The sequence below is a fragment of the Pinus tabuliformis genome, chromosome 3_1 (genome assembly GCF_031772625.1).
Source record: "Pinus tabuliformis cultivar Carrire ecotype Pingquan chromosome 3_1, CPIR1, whole genome shotgun sequence".
NCBI lineage: Eukaryota > Viridiplantae > Streptophyta > Pinopsida > Pinales > Pinaceae > Pinus > Pinus tabuliformis.
The window spans coordinates 792,062,979-792,079,759 of record NC_142301.1 but is presented as its reverse complement, the minus strand read 5'-3'; the positions used below and the strand labels follow the sequence as shown (position 1 = coordinate 792,079,759).

Sequence of the window (16,781 nt, the reverse complement as noted above, 5' to 3'; positions counted from 1 at the left end):
TACTCTGTTGGATTGTACACTCTTTTGCAAATTAATACAAAAGACTTTGGGGTTACATTTGAGGTGTTTTTCTCCTTGTGCATAGTAATATCTTGATATTCTTGCTCGTCTTTCTACTTATTTCATTATGAAATTATTTCCATTATGCTTTTCAAGTTGTGTTGATGTATAGCTATCTTACATTAGCATAAGGATTATTTACTTACTCTAGATAGAGAATTCTTTAGTCGATGTCCAATATATCTCTAAAATTTTCTCATCATTGCATGTGATTAAGCCCATATGGATCTAATTTGTCTATGTGAAGTTGTGTAGAAAATCTTTCTTTGGATCAAGCTTCAAGCGTTAGTGGAAGTTCTCAAAGAAACCAACCCACTCTTGGAATACTCAAGGAGAACCACATTTGTCAATTTCCAAAGCCTCATCTTTCGAATTTGCCTTGCATGCATTTCTTTTGGGCTTTGGACTCATATCTCAAGCATAATCCTTTAATATTTATTTCTCAAAATATTGTGCGGCATTCACTATAATCTTTCTATTTTAGAGTCAAATTATGGCTATGCAAAACGGAGAGTTCACTCATACTCTTTAGCTTATCCTTTATAAACTATTGTACATATACATTTGTAATTTTTTTTTTATTAATTTTATAGCTAACACTTGGTTTGTTTTGCAACTCTCTCTAACTTGTTCTTGTGACAGCTTGCGGAATTCATTGTTTGAAAATTTTAACAAGTTGTGTGCAGGACCTTGGGCTTTGACTTCAAGACTAGTTTTTAAGGGAGGCCGTGAGATTTTGTGAGGGCTGCTTTTTCTCAAGGGCCGGGAGCTAGAGGAGGCTTAGCCTCTCTCCTCTTGCATGCATTGTGATTGTAAAGTGGTTGACTTGTGAATACCAAAACAATCCACACATTGGGCAGATTTGGGGAGTTTCACAATCTGATTTTACATGTAAACATTTCTCCAAGTTTGCATACTTTAGAGACCTCTTCTTTGTGCCATTCATTTGCCAATTACTTTGGGCATCTAAGGAGGAAGTCTAGTGCATTACAAGCACAAATTTTGTAAAGATTTCATTTCTTTTCGAAGTCTTTTGAGAGGTCTCTTTTCATTGTAATTATTCACTAATAAAAACACTAAATTTTCTTGTGAGGAAGCTTGGGATTTTTCCCATGGTATCCCTTCTCCCCATTTAGAGGGAGGATCTTTGCTTGTGGGTAAACTAATCATCTTAGTTTAGTTACTCTAGTTCTCATTTGTTAATTTCATTTCACTCATGCATGATTAGTTCTTGACATAGTACTCACATCCATTTTCATTTTAGCACAAGTGTGACATTTGTTTATTTCAATTTCTTGAGTAATTGCATTGAGCTTCTATTACAACACATACAATATCCTTTTCTTTCGAAAGAAAACAAGCATCTTACACAATTGGCAAGCTTAAACTGGTTTAATTTAGCCATCTTGGCTTCACAAGTCTCTTGAGCACTTTGCTTTATCATTGTAAATTTAATTTATGTGGCATCTTGGTTATTATTGAACATTCTTGTGTTGAAGCAATTTAAGCATTGACTCTATTTCTTCCAAACCAATTGTGGACTTGTGAATTTTCACTTTCATTTCCATTTGAAGATATTGGTATTTTTTACTTAAGCATTGTCCATTATAATCTAGCACCAATACTTTATTTTGGAAGCAACAACATTTATTCAACCATCTCTCTTAGGCACATTTTATTACTAATTGGCAATGTTAACCTCCAACTTAAGTTGGTTGTATAGACTTAAGGGACCCTCCACCCCTATTGACTCTTCATTGTGAGATCTGGATTTCTGAGGGAGGATGAGGTCTGGAGAGCGGAGTTGAATTGAAACTTTGCTTTAGAATACAACTAATAAAATAAACCAAGAGCATCTCTACATCACAATTTCATTTTACTTTCAATACAACTCTCCTATATATGCTATCTTGAACTTATTTGAGTCTTATTTGAAAATATCATCATTTTCTCAAGAAGCAATTGCTTTATAGTGCAAGTATTTGGACCTTTTACATTTGCAATAATTAGTTTTCTTGTACTTGGAATATCCTTCATTGGTGCAACTCTATTTCAAGCTATTTCATATTTGTTGCTTTGATGGTCATTTTGCTCATGACTAATAGATGTCATTATCTTGTCATTTGAGCATATTTACTTTCAAGTACTATCTCCTTTATAGTTGCAATTGATTTTATATGCTCATCTTGGTCTAACATTTGGTTTTGCAGGAGTGTCTATCATTGTATCTTGATATCATTTTTTGGGCAAGCTATTGTTATTTATTTGAAGGCACTGGTCTATACTTTGAATATATCTTTGAGATTTGCTCATTTATTCATGTTTGCTTAATTCAAAAACAAGTTATTTTTAACAAACACTCCACTTAACTTAATCTCCTAGAAACTCATATCATATAACTTTTCATTAGGGACCACCCCCTTAGCTTACCTAGGAGAGAGCCTTAACAGAGAGAGTTGGGAATAGGTCACAACCCCATCTCTTAGTTTTGCCACCAAACCACACCTTGTCGGGTTAAAGGCTTTTCTCACTAATTTAGGTGTGTGTATTGGGTTTTGTTGATCTGAATCTCTATATCAAGGTTGTAAAGGATGAGCCTATAATCATTCTTTTGTATGTGGATGATCTTCTCATGACAGGCGTGGAAGGTCATATCCAAGAGTGCAAGAAGCAACTGGCAGCAAAATTCGACATGAAGGATCTAGCGATGGCACATTAACTTGAAGTTTGGCAGGGACCTGATGAGATTTATGTAGGTCAAGTAAAGTATGTGATCGAGATGTTGAAGAGGTTTGACATGATGCATTGCAAACCTATGACAACCCCCATGATCACAAACTTGAATAGGCTAAGAAGTTCTGAATCAAGCCCTGTGGATTCGACCAAGTATAGACAATTGATTGGCTTGCTGATGTACTTGGTGAATACTCGATCAAACATATGTTTTGCAGTGAATGTACTCAGTCAGTTCTAGGTAGAGCCCAAGCATGATCATTGGATAGCAGCCAAGCATATACTGAGATATCTGCAAGGAACAATCCACTACTGCCTGAAATATGATAAGAGAAATGATGTCCACTTGATTGGGTATACAGATTCTAACTAGGGAGGCAATGAGCAAGATGGAAGAAGCACTACAAGAGGATGTTTTAGTTTGGGATCCTCCATGGTCTCTTGGATGAGTAGAAAGCAAAAATTGGTTGCTTTGGGTAGTGTTGAGGCTGAATATATTGCAGCCTATGAAGTACGCAGAGAATTTGTCTAGTTGAGGAAGTTGTTGTCTCACTTGTTTGAAGGACCAATGGACCCTACGGAGATATATTGTGACAACGCCAGTTGTATAAGGTTGTCTGAAGACCCAGTGTTTCATGGAAATACAAAGCATATAACTAAAAAGTATCACTACATTCAAAAGTTGGTGCAGGATGGTGTGCTACAGCCACAGTATAACTCCACCGATGAACAGGCAGTTGATATATTGACAAAATCTCTTCCTAATAAAAAGCTTCAATACTTGAGAGACAATCTTGGACTGGTTGATAAATCCTCCCTAGTTGAGAGGGGGAGATGGACACATCATTCTTGTCTTCACTTTGGGAAGAAAGAATGGAGGATTGGGTAAGCATCTCGCATCCAATACTCTTTGAGGATGAGATAGGGAATCTAAGATAAGAGTAGTTGTAAAGGACCGATATTCTTTGAAGACTGGCTATCCAAGATAAGAATGGTCCTGGAAGGACATACTCTGCGAACACCCAAGGGGGGTATGTTCCTTGAGAGACAATGATGATGGTGTCTATTAGTCATTGGTCTCGCCAGCATTGTGCTCTGATCTTGTGGGGAGATGGAGTTGTTAGTCAATGCCTTGCTATGTGACAATGTTGGTTGGTATGATGCTAAATAGATGGCTCACCAATCTGACTATTCTTATGAGATCTCTTCAAATTGAAAATGTCCATGTACCACTTATGAATACTTGCCTAGTTAAGAGGGAGTGTTGAAAAATGTGTAACTAGGTTCGGTCTTCATAAATATGAAATGTTCTTTTGAGTCTTATATACTGTAAAATGAAAGAAAAATTATTATTGTTATTTTTGAAGCATGGGTTTCATGCTCAAGGTATTTTATTTTAGAGGTCAAGCACCCATTGAGTGATTCTAGGTTTTGTCCTAGGTCAAGAATTCAAAAGAGTCATTGTCATATGATGAAGATCCCATCAGGCACATTGTAACTTGTAAAATGAATTATTTTTGTATTTAAAAGTGTCTATATACCCTCCAAGACCAAGTCGGCTTGCCAGCTAAGAAGTCATCCTAATTTGAGGAACTTCGTCCACCTTGGAAGCCTATATATAGGAGGGAACTCAACCTCCTAGTGACAGAATTCATTCTCTTATCAAGCAAGTGTAGGTGAATAAGAAAGAGGCTAGCGAAGGAAGAAAAAGGACAAAGATCAAGTGATTGGATTATTTCTCTCTCTCTCTTCACACGTGTGAAGGAAGGAGAGTAGGGTTTTTGTTGTTGGGTATCTTGATCCTTTTCCCTGTCATGTAGTCTACAAGAGCTTTGAACTCTCGAAACCGATCATAGACCTCATCCTTGGTCTTTAAGCAGTAGATCTAGGCTTTTCTAGAATGGTCATCAATGAAGGAGACAAAATATTCGCCAACGCTAAGAGCTCTAGTGGACATAGGGCCACAAATATCTAAGTGTATCAATCCCAATACACCATTGGCTCTGCTACCACTTTTGGGAAACACTTCTTTTGCGTACTTTCCATGTACACATCCTTGGCATAGATCATTTTGCTCGGTGTTGAGAGCTGGAACTCCTGTTACAGTCTCTCTAAGCATCCTGAGTGCTCCATGGTGCAAGTGTCCCATCCTCCTATGCCATAGTTCATTCAGCTCCTTTCTATTGTTGTTATCACTACTTATTAGTGCCATTAGAGAATCAATCTGCAATATATATAGCTTGTTGCTTCAAACTCCAATCTATCTCACCTTCTTCCAGGTAGGATGCTTGACATGTACTTTCTTTCCCACAAAGTATACATCGTATCCTTTGTCCTACAACTGGGACACTAAAATTAGGTTCATGCCCAATCCTGGCACATGCAGTACATTCATGGTGCTAGTATTGGTTCTTGCTTCCGTCTGAAAGTCTATGGTGCCTCTCCCTACTAGAGTACATCTAGTTATGTTGCCCATAGTGATCTAGAAGTCCATTTGTTCCTCTTGATAGCTCGAGAAATATTCCCTTACTCCAGTCATCTGAGATGAAGCCCCGCTATCAATATACCAGACACCAGCCAAAGCCGATCTTGAAAGACACACAAACTCATCTTCCAATCTGGAAGATAATTCTAAGGTTTCTTGATTATCCATAATTTTCTGTGCTATTTTCTTCCCAGCACTTAAGTCATTGCAATTGAGTTCTTCCTGCTTTACCAGTGTTGTGCTACCATGTGAAAATTCGGTGATCCCAAATCCTACTGCAGTAACTGATAATATTTCTTCTATTTGTTTAATTGCTTAAACAAATTATTTGTAGTTTTCTACGGTAATATCAAAATACATACACTGCAGCCTTCACAACTAAAATTCTGCGGAAAATAAATACAAGGAAAATACTAGCACATATATAACCACAGTGACACAATTATTTTTGGACAATTGTCCCCGGAAAAACCCAATGTGGGAAAACCGGTGCAACAGATGAGGGTTTCTTTTATTAATCTTCAGCAATAATTTTGTACAAGACAAAATAGAGGAAGAGTCACTGAGAGAAATTTACCGTTGAATTTCTCACACTCCACAGCAATTTTCTGACCCCGAAGAGGGCCTCCTGCCTCTTTCGCTGGCCCTTCTGCGTCACTCTTTGCACAATGACTGCATGGGCCCTGCTCAACCTTTCCGTTGTGCTAACCTGCGTCCCTCCTCTGTGTTGTCTCCTCCATATTTTTCGTGCACTCTTAGACTATGCTAATGCCCTCTCTCCAACCTGCAACTCACTCTCTGACTCAATTTTCTCTTGCTGAACTTCAGCCACTGAGAAAATTGATCTGTTGGAGCAACTGAGTATCTGCCCTGGTGTGTTCTCCATCTATCCATCGACTTCTTCTTATAATCTCCTATTGGAGCACCAACAGGGAAGATTAAAACATAATTGATGGCTAAGATTAACTAGAGGTCAATCCATGTCTTCTTCTAGAAGATTCTCACCATGAATTAATTAATACCCTTTAATTAACCAAATTTCCCAAGTTTAGACTTAGGGAACCATTTAAAAAAGTTGATTATTTTAATTAAGCTATCTCTATGTGGAATTTTCAGAAATGATTTCTAGGTTTTGGAGAATACATGTATTCTAGCCTCTCCACAAAATTTCATAGCAAGAACACATCTGATGCTACAAAAATCAACAGTGCTTTCTTTCAAGCCAATAGAGTGATCTCCAATCTTCCTTGACCTTAGCTCTAAATCCATGTTGAGAAATCAATGTTAGTAGAATTAGGGTTAGATTTCTCTTTCTTGATAATTACTTGTGAATTATGTTGGCTTCTTTTATTTCTTTATTATATATCTTTCATCAAGCAATTACCAAATTATCTCTGAATGAAGATCACAAGAACAAGAGACACGAGATGTAGGCACTCTTCCAGGGAAAAACCCCTATCTAGGGGGAAACCCCGTCAAACTTCATCCTTTGGTAGTTAAAACGAGATAATCCAAGACTCTTCAGACCTCCTCCAATCACCAAGCCAACCCTTACTCCCAGCAACATTGATCTAGATCTTCGACCTTGCAGCAGTAGCACTCCGACCAAGCAAATCCAAAATTTTGACCTTCCAGCGGCGGAATCTTTGACCCAGCACATTCAGAATTTCAACCTTTCCAGCACCAGAACTTCGATCCAGCAAATAGCCTAGTAACTCGTATAAAAGAGAGAGAGACAGATATAACCCAAAAACTTCGACTTGTATTTCTTCCTTCTTCTCCTTAAACTTCACACTTTTTCTGCACTTCCTTGATGTGTATCGAACTTGTTGACTTGATGTCCAAATAGATCGAACTACTCTTGTATATATAGCCTCTTCTATGGGTTGAATTGTCCTCCTGTAGGCCAACTTGGTGTGGAGGTGAAAAATTACATTTTTGACTCTACTAATTATTTTTACATGATTCAAAAGCCCAAGAAGGGTCTCATTAAATGGACAATGACTCTAATGGCTCAGTATAAAACCTAAATGTCCTCAATGGGGACTTTGACCTATAAATTGTTGACCCAAGCATGAAGCCCATACTTTAATAAGTCATTTTAATAATAAAAAAAAAATATTTTTCATTCTTTGACTCAAATATAAATATGAAGACGAACCTAGTTACATTCTTCAACAACTTTTTCTTACTTAAAACTTAGGAAAGAAATTATAATACTTGCTCCTCTTGAGCAAGCACCTAAAGGGGACTCTCTCATGCATGCTAGATACATAGCCTATGCTGAAGACCTCCCAATGCTACAAACATCGACAAGGAAGAGAACAAAAAAATTACGAAGAAAACATCTAACTATAATCAACCATATTGACACCATAATAGATAGAAACAAAATTAGAGCACACTCTAATTATTGTTAAATTAGTATGTGTAGTGTATCATATCTTCAAGAACTAAACAAGATGAGTACATACTCTCAAATGGGAGTCAAGTAGAATGATTAACATCCACATCTTATGTGTGACCCTTTAAAGTTTATATTGACTAACAATTTCTAAAGTTAAGCAAGCAATGGCTTAATACAACCATTAATACAGCTGTCAACATGTTGATATCTAATCATACAGGGACATCACTTCTATTTCTAACCACGCTTCACGGCAAACAAATATGATTTTATGTCTAATAGTATTTAGGTTTGAATTGCACAAGAGTTACATTAGCTTGTCAAGGAATCTCTATAGTTCTTAAGATATCAGATCCATCACAGGTTAGAGCCCAGCATGTACAAACAAACACATACGGCTCTAATTACAGCTTTTGATAAAATATAGCACAGTTTGATGCTTCTCCTAACAAAGCCATGAACTCTTCCTGTAGAGACACTTTCTTACTACAATATTTATATCATTATTTTAATGCCATAGGTGCATTTATGTTTAATTTGAACCATCTGAATAGTGGTTTCATGCAATGTTATTATAGTATTCTACAAAAGCAATTGGGTGACAAGCATTTAGATACCTCAGCCAAGGAAGAAAAGACAATGCCACAAAAAGAAAGAAGACCACAATGAAAGCTTACAAACTCTTGAGAAAGTTTCATTATAAAATTCGAGGACCTACATTAAAACATGCTCTAAACTATATAGAAAAACAGTTGTATTCATCAAAAGCTATTAGGAATACTGCAAACTAGGGAAATGTCAAGCACTCACATGAATCCAATCAGTTGTTGATGCAAGATACTTTGTTACATCATCCTTATTTCCATGGTTGTGCTTGTTTGGCTGCCATATTGTCAAGAAGGATAATATGAGAATTGTGGGAACGAACTATCTATTAACATTATTTCTTCTAGAAAATTCTTAATGTTGATCGATACAGACTTTACAGGAAACCACAATTAATATGTGAATGAAAAACTACAAACAAAAAAGAAATATTTGTGTTGTTCCTACTAAAGTTGGTCTAAATAAACTTATTTTACAAAAGAAGTTATAAGGTCATGTTTTTGAGTCTTAAAGTACAATTAATATTGCATCATAAGCATTGATGCTTTGTCAATTGAGCTAAATCATATGAATTTGATATTGTCTTTGTGATGTATAAATGCATTTGAACATAGTTAAAAAATGCAAAAAATCAATTGTAAGGCACTTAAGTGAGACACATTATGATATTAGATTATAGTAAATTCATGATGTCCCATATTAGAGTCGATGCTTACTATAGAAATGAGGGATGAAGGGACCTAATTAAGGACCTATTATTCACACATGAAATATACACAAAATAGAACAAAATGTAACAGGGACAGCATGGATTCATGCCTTGTCATTCACTATAGGGTTGTGATGGTAATGCATAATATTGTTTCCATAGTTGGCTTTCAACCTATCTATAGCAAAAGTGATATCCCCAACTCCAAACTCCATCTAGTCTCTTCTCCATTGGTTAATGCCACATAGTCATAACCCATCCAACACAAGGATGTTGCTCACATGTGATTCCACAACATCATAATATAACAATGGATAAGAGATGGCTAATCCTTAGTGCCTTCGAACCTCTGTCATTGGGATTTGCTCCCATTCTTCTATTTATGTGAGCATTTCACTATGCATTCATGTTATGAGCTATTGGGCTTGAGGAAACTCTGTCAATTTGTACACTTGCTTTGGCTAATAAAACAAAGACTTTGGGGTATCATTGGTGATGTTATCTTTCTATCATGAGGTGATCCCTTTCCAATTATTGTACTTGTGCTTCAATTTCTTATGTATTTGAATTGTATTAGTTTCTATTTCCATCCATTTTGGTTTGATATGTGCAAGCTATCTTGCACATATCTTTGATTTAGAGTACTATTCCAGGAGTGAAAAATGTTAATTGAATTTTGAAAGAATATTTAGTTTCTATCACTCATTGTATTGCTTTATTTCCTTTATGTGTGATAATACTTGTTTCCAAGTATGTAGAAAATATTATCTTGGAATTGTGTGAAGGATCCTCTTGGGCATGGGAGAAGTTTCACATAGATCAACTCACTCCCGAACTCAAGATACGAAAGACTTGTCGATCTTCACTTCAAGGTCTTCATCCAAGGAGAAGCAAAGAAGGGGAGTTCTCTTTTCTCATATTCTACTTGAATCACTTATAAATTCAAATTTTATATTTTGTTTGATCTACATCTAGAGGTTTCCAATGAATATATGAGCTAAGCAGAGAATTTTTCTACACTAGACAAGCATGGAGTCTCACTTCCATGAACTGGTTTAGTTCTTGTATACTAGTTGTGTATTATTGTTTTTTCTTTTGCATGCTCTCTCCACTAATTTTCTGATTTGTTTTGCAGCCTTTTGAGTAGCAATTCAAGTTCACTTTGGCATCAAGTTGGAGGAGAGATTCTTCCAAAACTACTAATTTATTTTTGCAGGACCCATTTGCATTTGTTGGACATCTTTATAGCAAGGTCGTGAGCCCTTTTGAGGCCCATCCTTCGCTAGTCCAAGTTCATTAAAAGGCTTCCTCTTTTTCTCTTTAGGTTGTGGGCCTTAAGAGAGACTTAACCTCTCTTTCTTCATGATATTTCCTCTTCATTTCAAGTCTGAAATTTGTATGTAATTTTCATATTTCAAAAGGTTTTCTTAGGCCTCATTTGTAGTGAGTTTTGATCGAGGAAAGTCTATAGTTGAAGTATCTTATCACTATGGCCATCACACTGATTCCTAGGGCCCCTATGAATGCCACCTGCATCATTAAGGAACCCATGATTGCCCCAAATCCTAGTGGGCGATGAACTGGCCAACCTTAAGGGGTGTAATCATTGCTTTTTCATTCATGCTCTCATCCCCTAGAGCCCTGAGCAAAAAGAAAGAAAAATCAATAAAAGGCAAAAAGCATATGAAGAAGGGTGGAAAAACAAAGGCCAGGGTAACTCATGTACCACAATTTCTCCCTCTTACATCCATACACCCAATGTGTGGGCTTCCCTTATTATAGCTACCCTTCTACCATGGCATGTGGCTTGAAGCCTTCAATGTTGCCCCACTTCGTTCCACCATCATTTCACATGATACTTGTTGACCACTTCGTGTCAATGACCCCATAGCAGTCCACCCCCTTTTTTTTTGCAAAAGGGATATCGCCTGATCGATGTGTTCGTGTCATCCAGCTATCATCATCAACCTAATCATCATATTGTAATGTAAACCCATTCTGCGAGTATAATAATCTCAGCAAAACCATGTCGTGTCTGTAAAAACCTAAGTAAACCTACCTTTCTAGTGATGATCTCCATTCTGGGAGGTTTTTTATCTCACCAATCCATTTTCGGATGGTCGGCAACGTTTTTCCCTCCAATCTTACCCCAAAGCTGAAATGGATTTTGTCACTAGGATCTTAGGCGAGTCTTAGTGTTCTAGATCGAGTCTATGTAAAATTAATTTGGCAATAATCCTGACACTTTGGTTAGATTATTTTATTACAAATTGTTTGGTCTGCTGGATTATAGTTGTGTCGTAGAAATGGGTAGTCTGTGAGGGTTTGTAACAAATGGGTTTTCCCTCTTTATGGTGTAAAAATGTGTAAATCTTGATGTAAAATGTCTAGCGCATGGTCCCTCATAATTAAAACACCATGGCTAAACATTTGAGAGTTGAAAAAATAATTTATCCCCTCATAGGTTAATTAATTAAATTTCCTAGCCTAAAATTAATTAAAATCCTAAGCCAGAAATTTAATTAATTCTAAGTCTTATGTAAATTTAAATTCTCCAAAGGGAAAACTCGCCGGTTCTAAAAAATTAAATTTTAAGAGGTCCTGGGACTAAGGTAAATTAATTATTTTGATAAATTTTAAACCTTTGATCCCTGGGGGTTAAGTCAAAATCAAATTTTTATTTTGAGTTAATTAAGTGCATTTAAATGAAAAAATCGAATTTCTTAGAAAAAAAATATTTCAACAAGATGAGATCAATGTTGCATGAAGCGGGGACGAAACGGGAATGCTTTTTGGAACCGAAGACGCGGAAGCATCATTTTCCAAAAATCTAGGAAGCGAAGCGTCTCGGAAGCGTCTATTATATATATATATATATATATGCATTTATATTTAAAAAACATCCAAAATACCAAATTAGTTGTAAAAGACATGAAAACATGCATATTTTTACATAAATCAAGATAGATATGGCATCCATTTTACATCAATGATTAATTATTCTAGCATCGACCATCTACAATCTAGATTCCTCTTCTCTTTTCTAGCCTTTGCCTCTACTTCAATTCTATAGGGATTTTAGTCAACATCGCCTAATTTTGATCAAAAAGCTTAATTCAAGCCTTATAATATGGTAGAGAAAGCTTAACATGCTTGATCAATGATTTTGACTTGAGTGAAGAGTACATAATTGCTAAGGCCATGACAAAAGAGTTCAACAATCAATAACGCCAACACTGGGGTATATAGGGCTTGTTCCTCTTGATTAAATGCCAATCACATGCCCTCATACATGATATAATCCAATGAAGTGCCACAATACCATTGATCCTGAAAATTGTTAAGTCTGCTGAATTTTGAATGGGATATGAAATTCTATTTTCTCCATATGAAGTCTAATGAGGTTGGAACCACTCTCAAACATCCCGAGTCATTTCATGGTAATGTAAAAAATTTAAGTAAACGGATGGAAATGAATGTAAAGGAGAATGCCATTTTTACTTTAAGAATTTAACATTACCATTAGGAAGCATCTAGGAAGCGTCAAGGGAGCATCAAGGGGCACCTTGGGAGTATTCGGAAAGTGTAGTTCCTCACAGAACAGTGCGGAATTTCCAAAAACAAAAAAAGCCCCGCAGAACCATCCACCTTCTCTCGGATCCGCTCGCAATCCGCAGTGGATACACGCCCAAACCTTCACACGTTTGCACCCGATCCTTTCTGGATCCGCGGATCGGGAAATAGGAACCGCAGATCGGGTAGTAGAAGCCATGGATCGGGACCCCATGAATCCAATTTTCCAAGAACTGCCAAAAAAAGGAGGAACCGCAGATCTGATTCCGCCAATGGATCGGTGGCAGATCCATACGGGACGCAGATCTGCCTTTGGATCCTTGGGGGGGACGGTTCCTGCAACACTGGATGAAATTATATTTTGATCTTTATCAACGATCGAGATTACTTTGACAAGAATCACCCGAACTAGTCGTTGGAGGATTTATCTTTAAATAGGAGGTCATTTGTCAGTCGATCGATCCGATCTCTAAGTCGTGTGCCAAACAAAAAGCTCTTGTGTAATCTTTTCCTGGATAATAGAGAAAGACTTTGGGGTTACAATCTGATGGCGTTACTCTTCATGGGCATGCTGTAAGATGTTATTATTTCATGCTTAATTTTTCTGAAGCCATTGATGAATAGCTTTTTAAGAGTGATCTGAGCACAGGTATCTTGTTCAGTTTGTTGGATTTTAAATAATAATTTTAATTTCAAACATAATAGCAGGTATCTCTATTCTGTCTTAATTTAATTATTGTTTCTTCTCTCTATTTTTAATGGTTGGAATAAGTTTTGCAAGGAAATCTTGAGAAAATATCGAGCGTTAGGGGATAGTCTTCAGTTGGACCAGCCAACTCTCGATCTGCATTTTCTGAAGAGCCCATCTATCTAATCCCAGGGCTTATCATAAGATTGTTGTTTTGTGGATGCATGAGGGTTTTAAGCTAGTACCTCCATTTAAAATTTTAAAAAATCAATTTCTTTGCAGCATAATGGTAGATCTGGCTACTTAGAGCTTTCAGTCTGTAAATATTGTAATTATCTAACAAGGGTTTATTGGGGTTTTCAAATTTATTATTGTATATATTGTCTAGGTGTTTTGTTTTCTTTTTTCCAGGTTCAGATCTGAAAAAGAATTTTTATTTGAACCTAGATCTAACCCTTCAGGTTAAAATCTGGCCTCAAAATCATTTTGCAGGGGCATTATTCCAAACTTTTTCCAGTTTGAGGGTTTCAAAATTTATATCTGGGGATTTCATGAGTTTTTCTTAGAGCATATTTTAAAGTTGGAGTATACTGGTTTAACATATAAATTTCTGGAAAATTTTTAAGGGTTTCTTGGGCTACCATTTCTTTTTTTGCATGTTCCCTTATTGAGCCCTCCTCTCTACTGTGTTTTTACTTCCCTCTCTCTGCAAAATCTGAGTCCTCTCTCTGCCAAATAGCAGCTTCCCCTCTGCGTTTTCCGCTGTGTTTGTCCCTTAGCTTCCTACTCTTTCCTCCTTCTCTCTATGTGCCTGCAAACCTTCACTGCCCTCGAGCTCCATTTCCTAACCTGCAAACCCTTCCGTCGTCTCTCCATCTCATGTTGCTCCCTTGAGATCCCTCGCTCTTGCAATCGTTGCTCCCTGTCGGCTGCCTTGTCAGTGACTTCTCATGCTCCGCCGCTTCTGGCCCTGTTGCCTGAGCTTGCATCAAGCTCCTCACCCCTTTGCCACCGTCAAAACCTGCACTAAACCACTACATTGTTGCCTTCGTATTCCTTCAAACCTCGCTCTCTTCAAGCTCCCTTCTTCATCGACCTACATACATCATCAACCTGCATCAAACATTTCATTCGATTTCGCTTTCTTTTTTCTTATTTTGTTATTATTTTGTTTGTGTATTCATTAGGGTTAAATTTTAGCTTTATTAACATAATTCGATGTTTCTTTTCCATTTTATTTTTGTTTTGAGTTTTGTTTAAAAAAATCCCCGATCGGGGTGAAGGAAAGGACTCCGGGTAACCTAATGATAATGGGTAGGGCTTATCAGTACAAGCCTCACTTTTGGGCAATCATAATAAAGGATGTGAAGGGAGATCACTGCGAGGAGAGCACCCCGAGACATGGCTCCAAGATCATCATGGCAGTAGAAGGGATGGGAAACGGCGGCGATCAGGTGGTAGTGGACAGAAGAGGTGGCAATAATTTAAAGGGAGCAGCAGCAGACATTGATGCTAAGAATTTAAGGACATGCAAGGTGGCGAGGGCGGTGGATACCTGGAGTAAATTTCCTGGAAACAGTTTTCGTAAAGAGCAAGAGACTATGGCTGAGGGTGGCAGGCAGGCTAGAGTATATAGCGAAGAGGGTGGCAGAAGGAAGAGGACGACGAGGCAGCAGAGGATACAGGAGGAAGATAGCTCTCAGGGGACTGATAACCACCAGAACGTAAAGGAAAGCGAGGAGAGGTTCAGGAGGAAGGACCAGGAGGTGTTGGCAGAAGAGGGAATATACAGAGAAGGCGAGATGAGAAATATGCAGGAGGAATGCAGGGGGAGAGGGAGGTTCGAGGTCGGACAAGGCAGCCAGGGTATCATCCGTGGTCGGCCTTCTAGGAGAGGCAAGGGCAGAGGAAGCAGGGGACGAGGAAATACCGGGCATGCTGGGGACTATGATTCAGAACCTCAGTCTCCCAACCAATGGAAAAGAGGTCGACGCACCATGAACCAGATGGCCAGAGATGTGGAGCGCGTGTACAACAATGAGGGCAATGTGGAGATAAGAAGAATTATAGAGAATTTGGAAGAGAGAGTCCTGGAGGAGGCCTCGGACCCTAAGATGAATGAATGGAGCCCTCTTATGTCTGATCCTGGTAACACCAGGGGTCGCCTCTCCCAGTATAAACAGGCCCTGCATATATATTGGGTGATGAAGTGTCTGCTGAGCAAAGCAATGGAACAGATTGTGGAAGAAATGACTGAGATTGCGCAAGGGTACCCAAGCCTGAAAGAGGAAATGAAGAGTCTGCAAGTCGCAATTCTGGAACAGGATAGGAAATTGGAGGATATCCAAAACACTCTGAAGCTAATAACCAAGGAGCACCGCAAGGAAGAGGTGAAACCGGAGATTATGGATGATTGATATGTCTTTGTTTTGCTTTCAATTTTCACCTGATAGGACCAATAGTATCAGTTTTGGCATAGGATATGGAATGCATAAGATGATAGGGTATAGCTCCTGCTGGTAGGTAGACTGAAGGTTTTGTTTTAAACTTGTTTTTGTATTGTCTCAGCTTTATGCTGAAAACTTCTAACTTGTGGTGGCCCTCCTTCCCGGTTTCCCTTCGGGGCGGGAGGAGGATCCCTGTTTTTGTATATAGTTTCGCTGGTTGATGTTAATAGAAAAGGCCTTACCATAGTTTACAAAAAAAAAAAAAAATCTTAAAAAAAAAATATTTTTGTTTTTATTGTTTAGTGACTTCGATTATTTTTAGGAATCGATTTTTTATTTTTGCTTTCTGTTTTGATTTCTTCATGAATTTTTTATTTTTTTGTTTGATATAAAAACAAAAACCTAAATAAAAATTTCATTTCCATTTTGTGTGACTTTAAGACTTCAGAAAAAAATTTAAATCAAAAGAGAAATTTTCACATTAAAAGATTTTAAATTTTTTATGTGGCCTTTGGCCCATTAAAAATTTAATTCATTAACCCTTTCGAATTTTTACTTTTGTCACATTAAAAAACTTCATTAAGCATTTGCCGCATTAAATTTTCTCATAAAACTTAGCACATTAAAATTTGCCTAAGGAATAATGAAATTTTTAATCTAAAGTTCCTTCTTGGGTTTTTATTTGTGTCGAGGGTTTTTGGACTAAAAATTTTAAAGGAAAATTTTGTGATATTAATTTTTCTATAGTCAAACACACTTAACAATTTTTAAATCGTCTCTAAAGATTGACTATAGGAAAATTAACAATTTTTTCTAGATCTGGGTCATTAAAGAAAAATGATTTTAAATTCCTGGATTGTGAATTGCCTAGCATTTAAATTTCATGGTTCTTCATGGTCTCATGGTTTTGCACATTTCAGCTATTTGGTGCGTTTGTCACCAAAGTAATTGTCATTTTGCACATTAAAACATTTTTAGGGGCTTCATTAGGCTAGTTAGTTTGTTCGAACTTGTGAGCGGCTCATATAAATTGAATGAGAGCCTCATTTTGTAGCTCATCATCATTTTGGATT

The 16,781-nt window shown here is 37.3% G+C and overlaps 1 protein-coding gene across 5 annotated transcripts in view; it reads right to left on the bottom strand.

Moving 5' to 3' along the window:
• The window catches only part of LDA (limit dextrinase), a 433,493-nt gene that overhangs the window by 122,218 nt on the left and 294,494 nt on the right, over positions 1–16,781 (bottom strand). For all 5 annotated transcript variants that reach the window (XM_089411946.1, XM_089411948.1, XM_089411949.1 and 2 more), the window contains one exon: positions 8,496–8,567. In XM_089411946.1, coding sequence (XP_089268072.1) covers positions 8,496–8,567 — 72 coding nt within the window. The remainder of the gene's footprint in view (positions 1–8,495; positions 8,568–16,781) is intronic.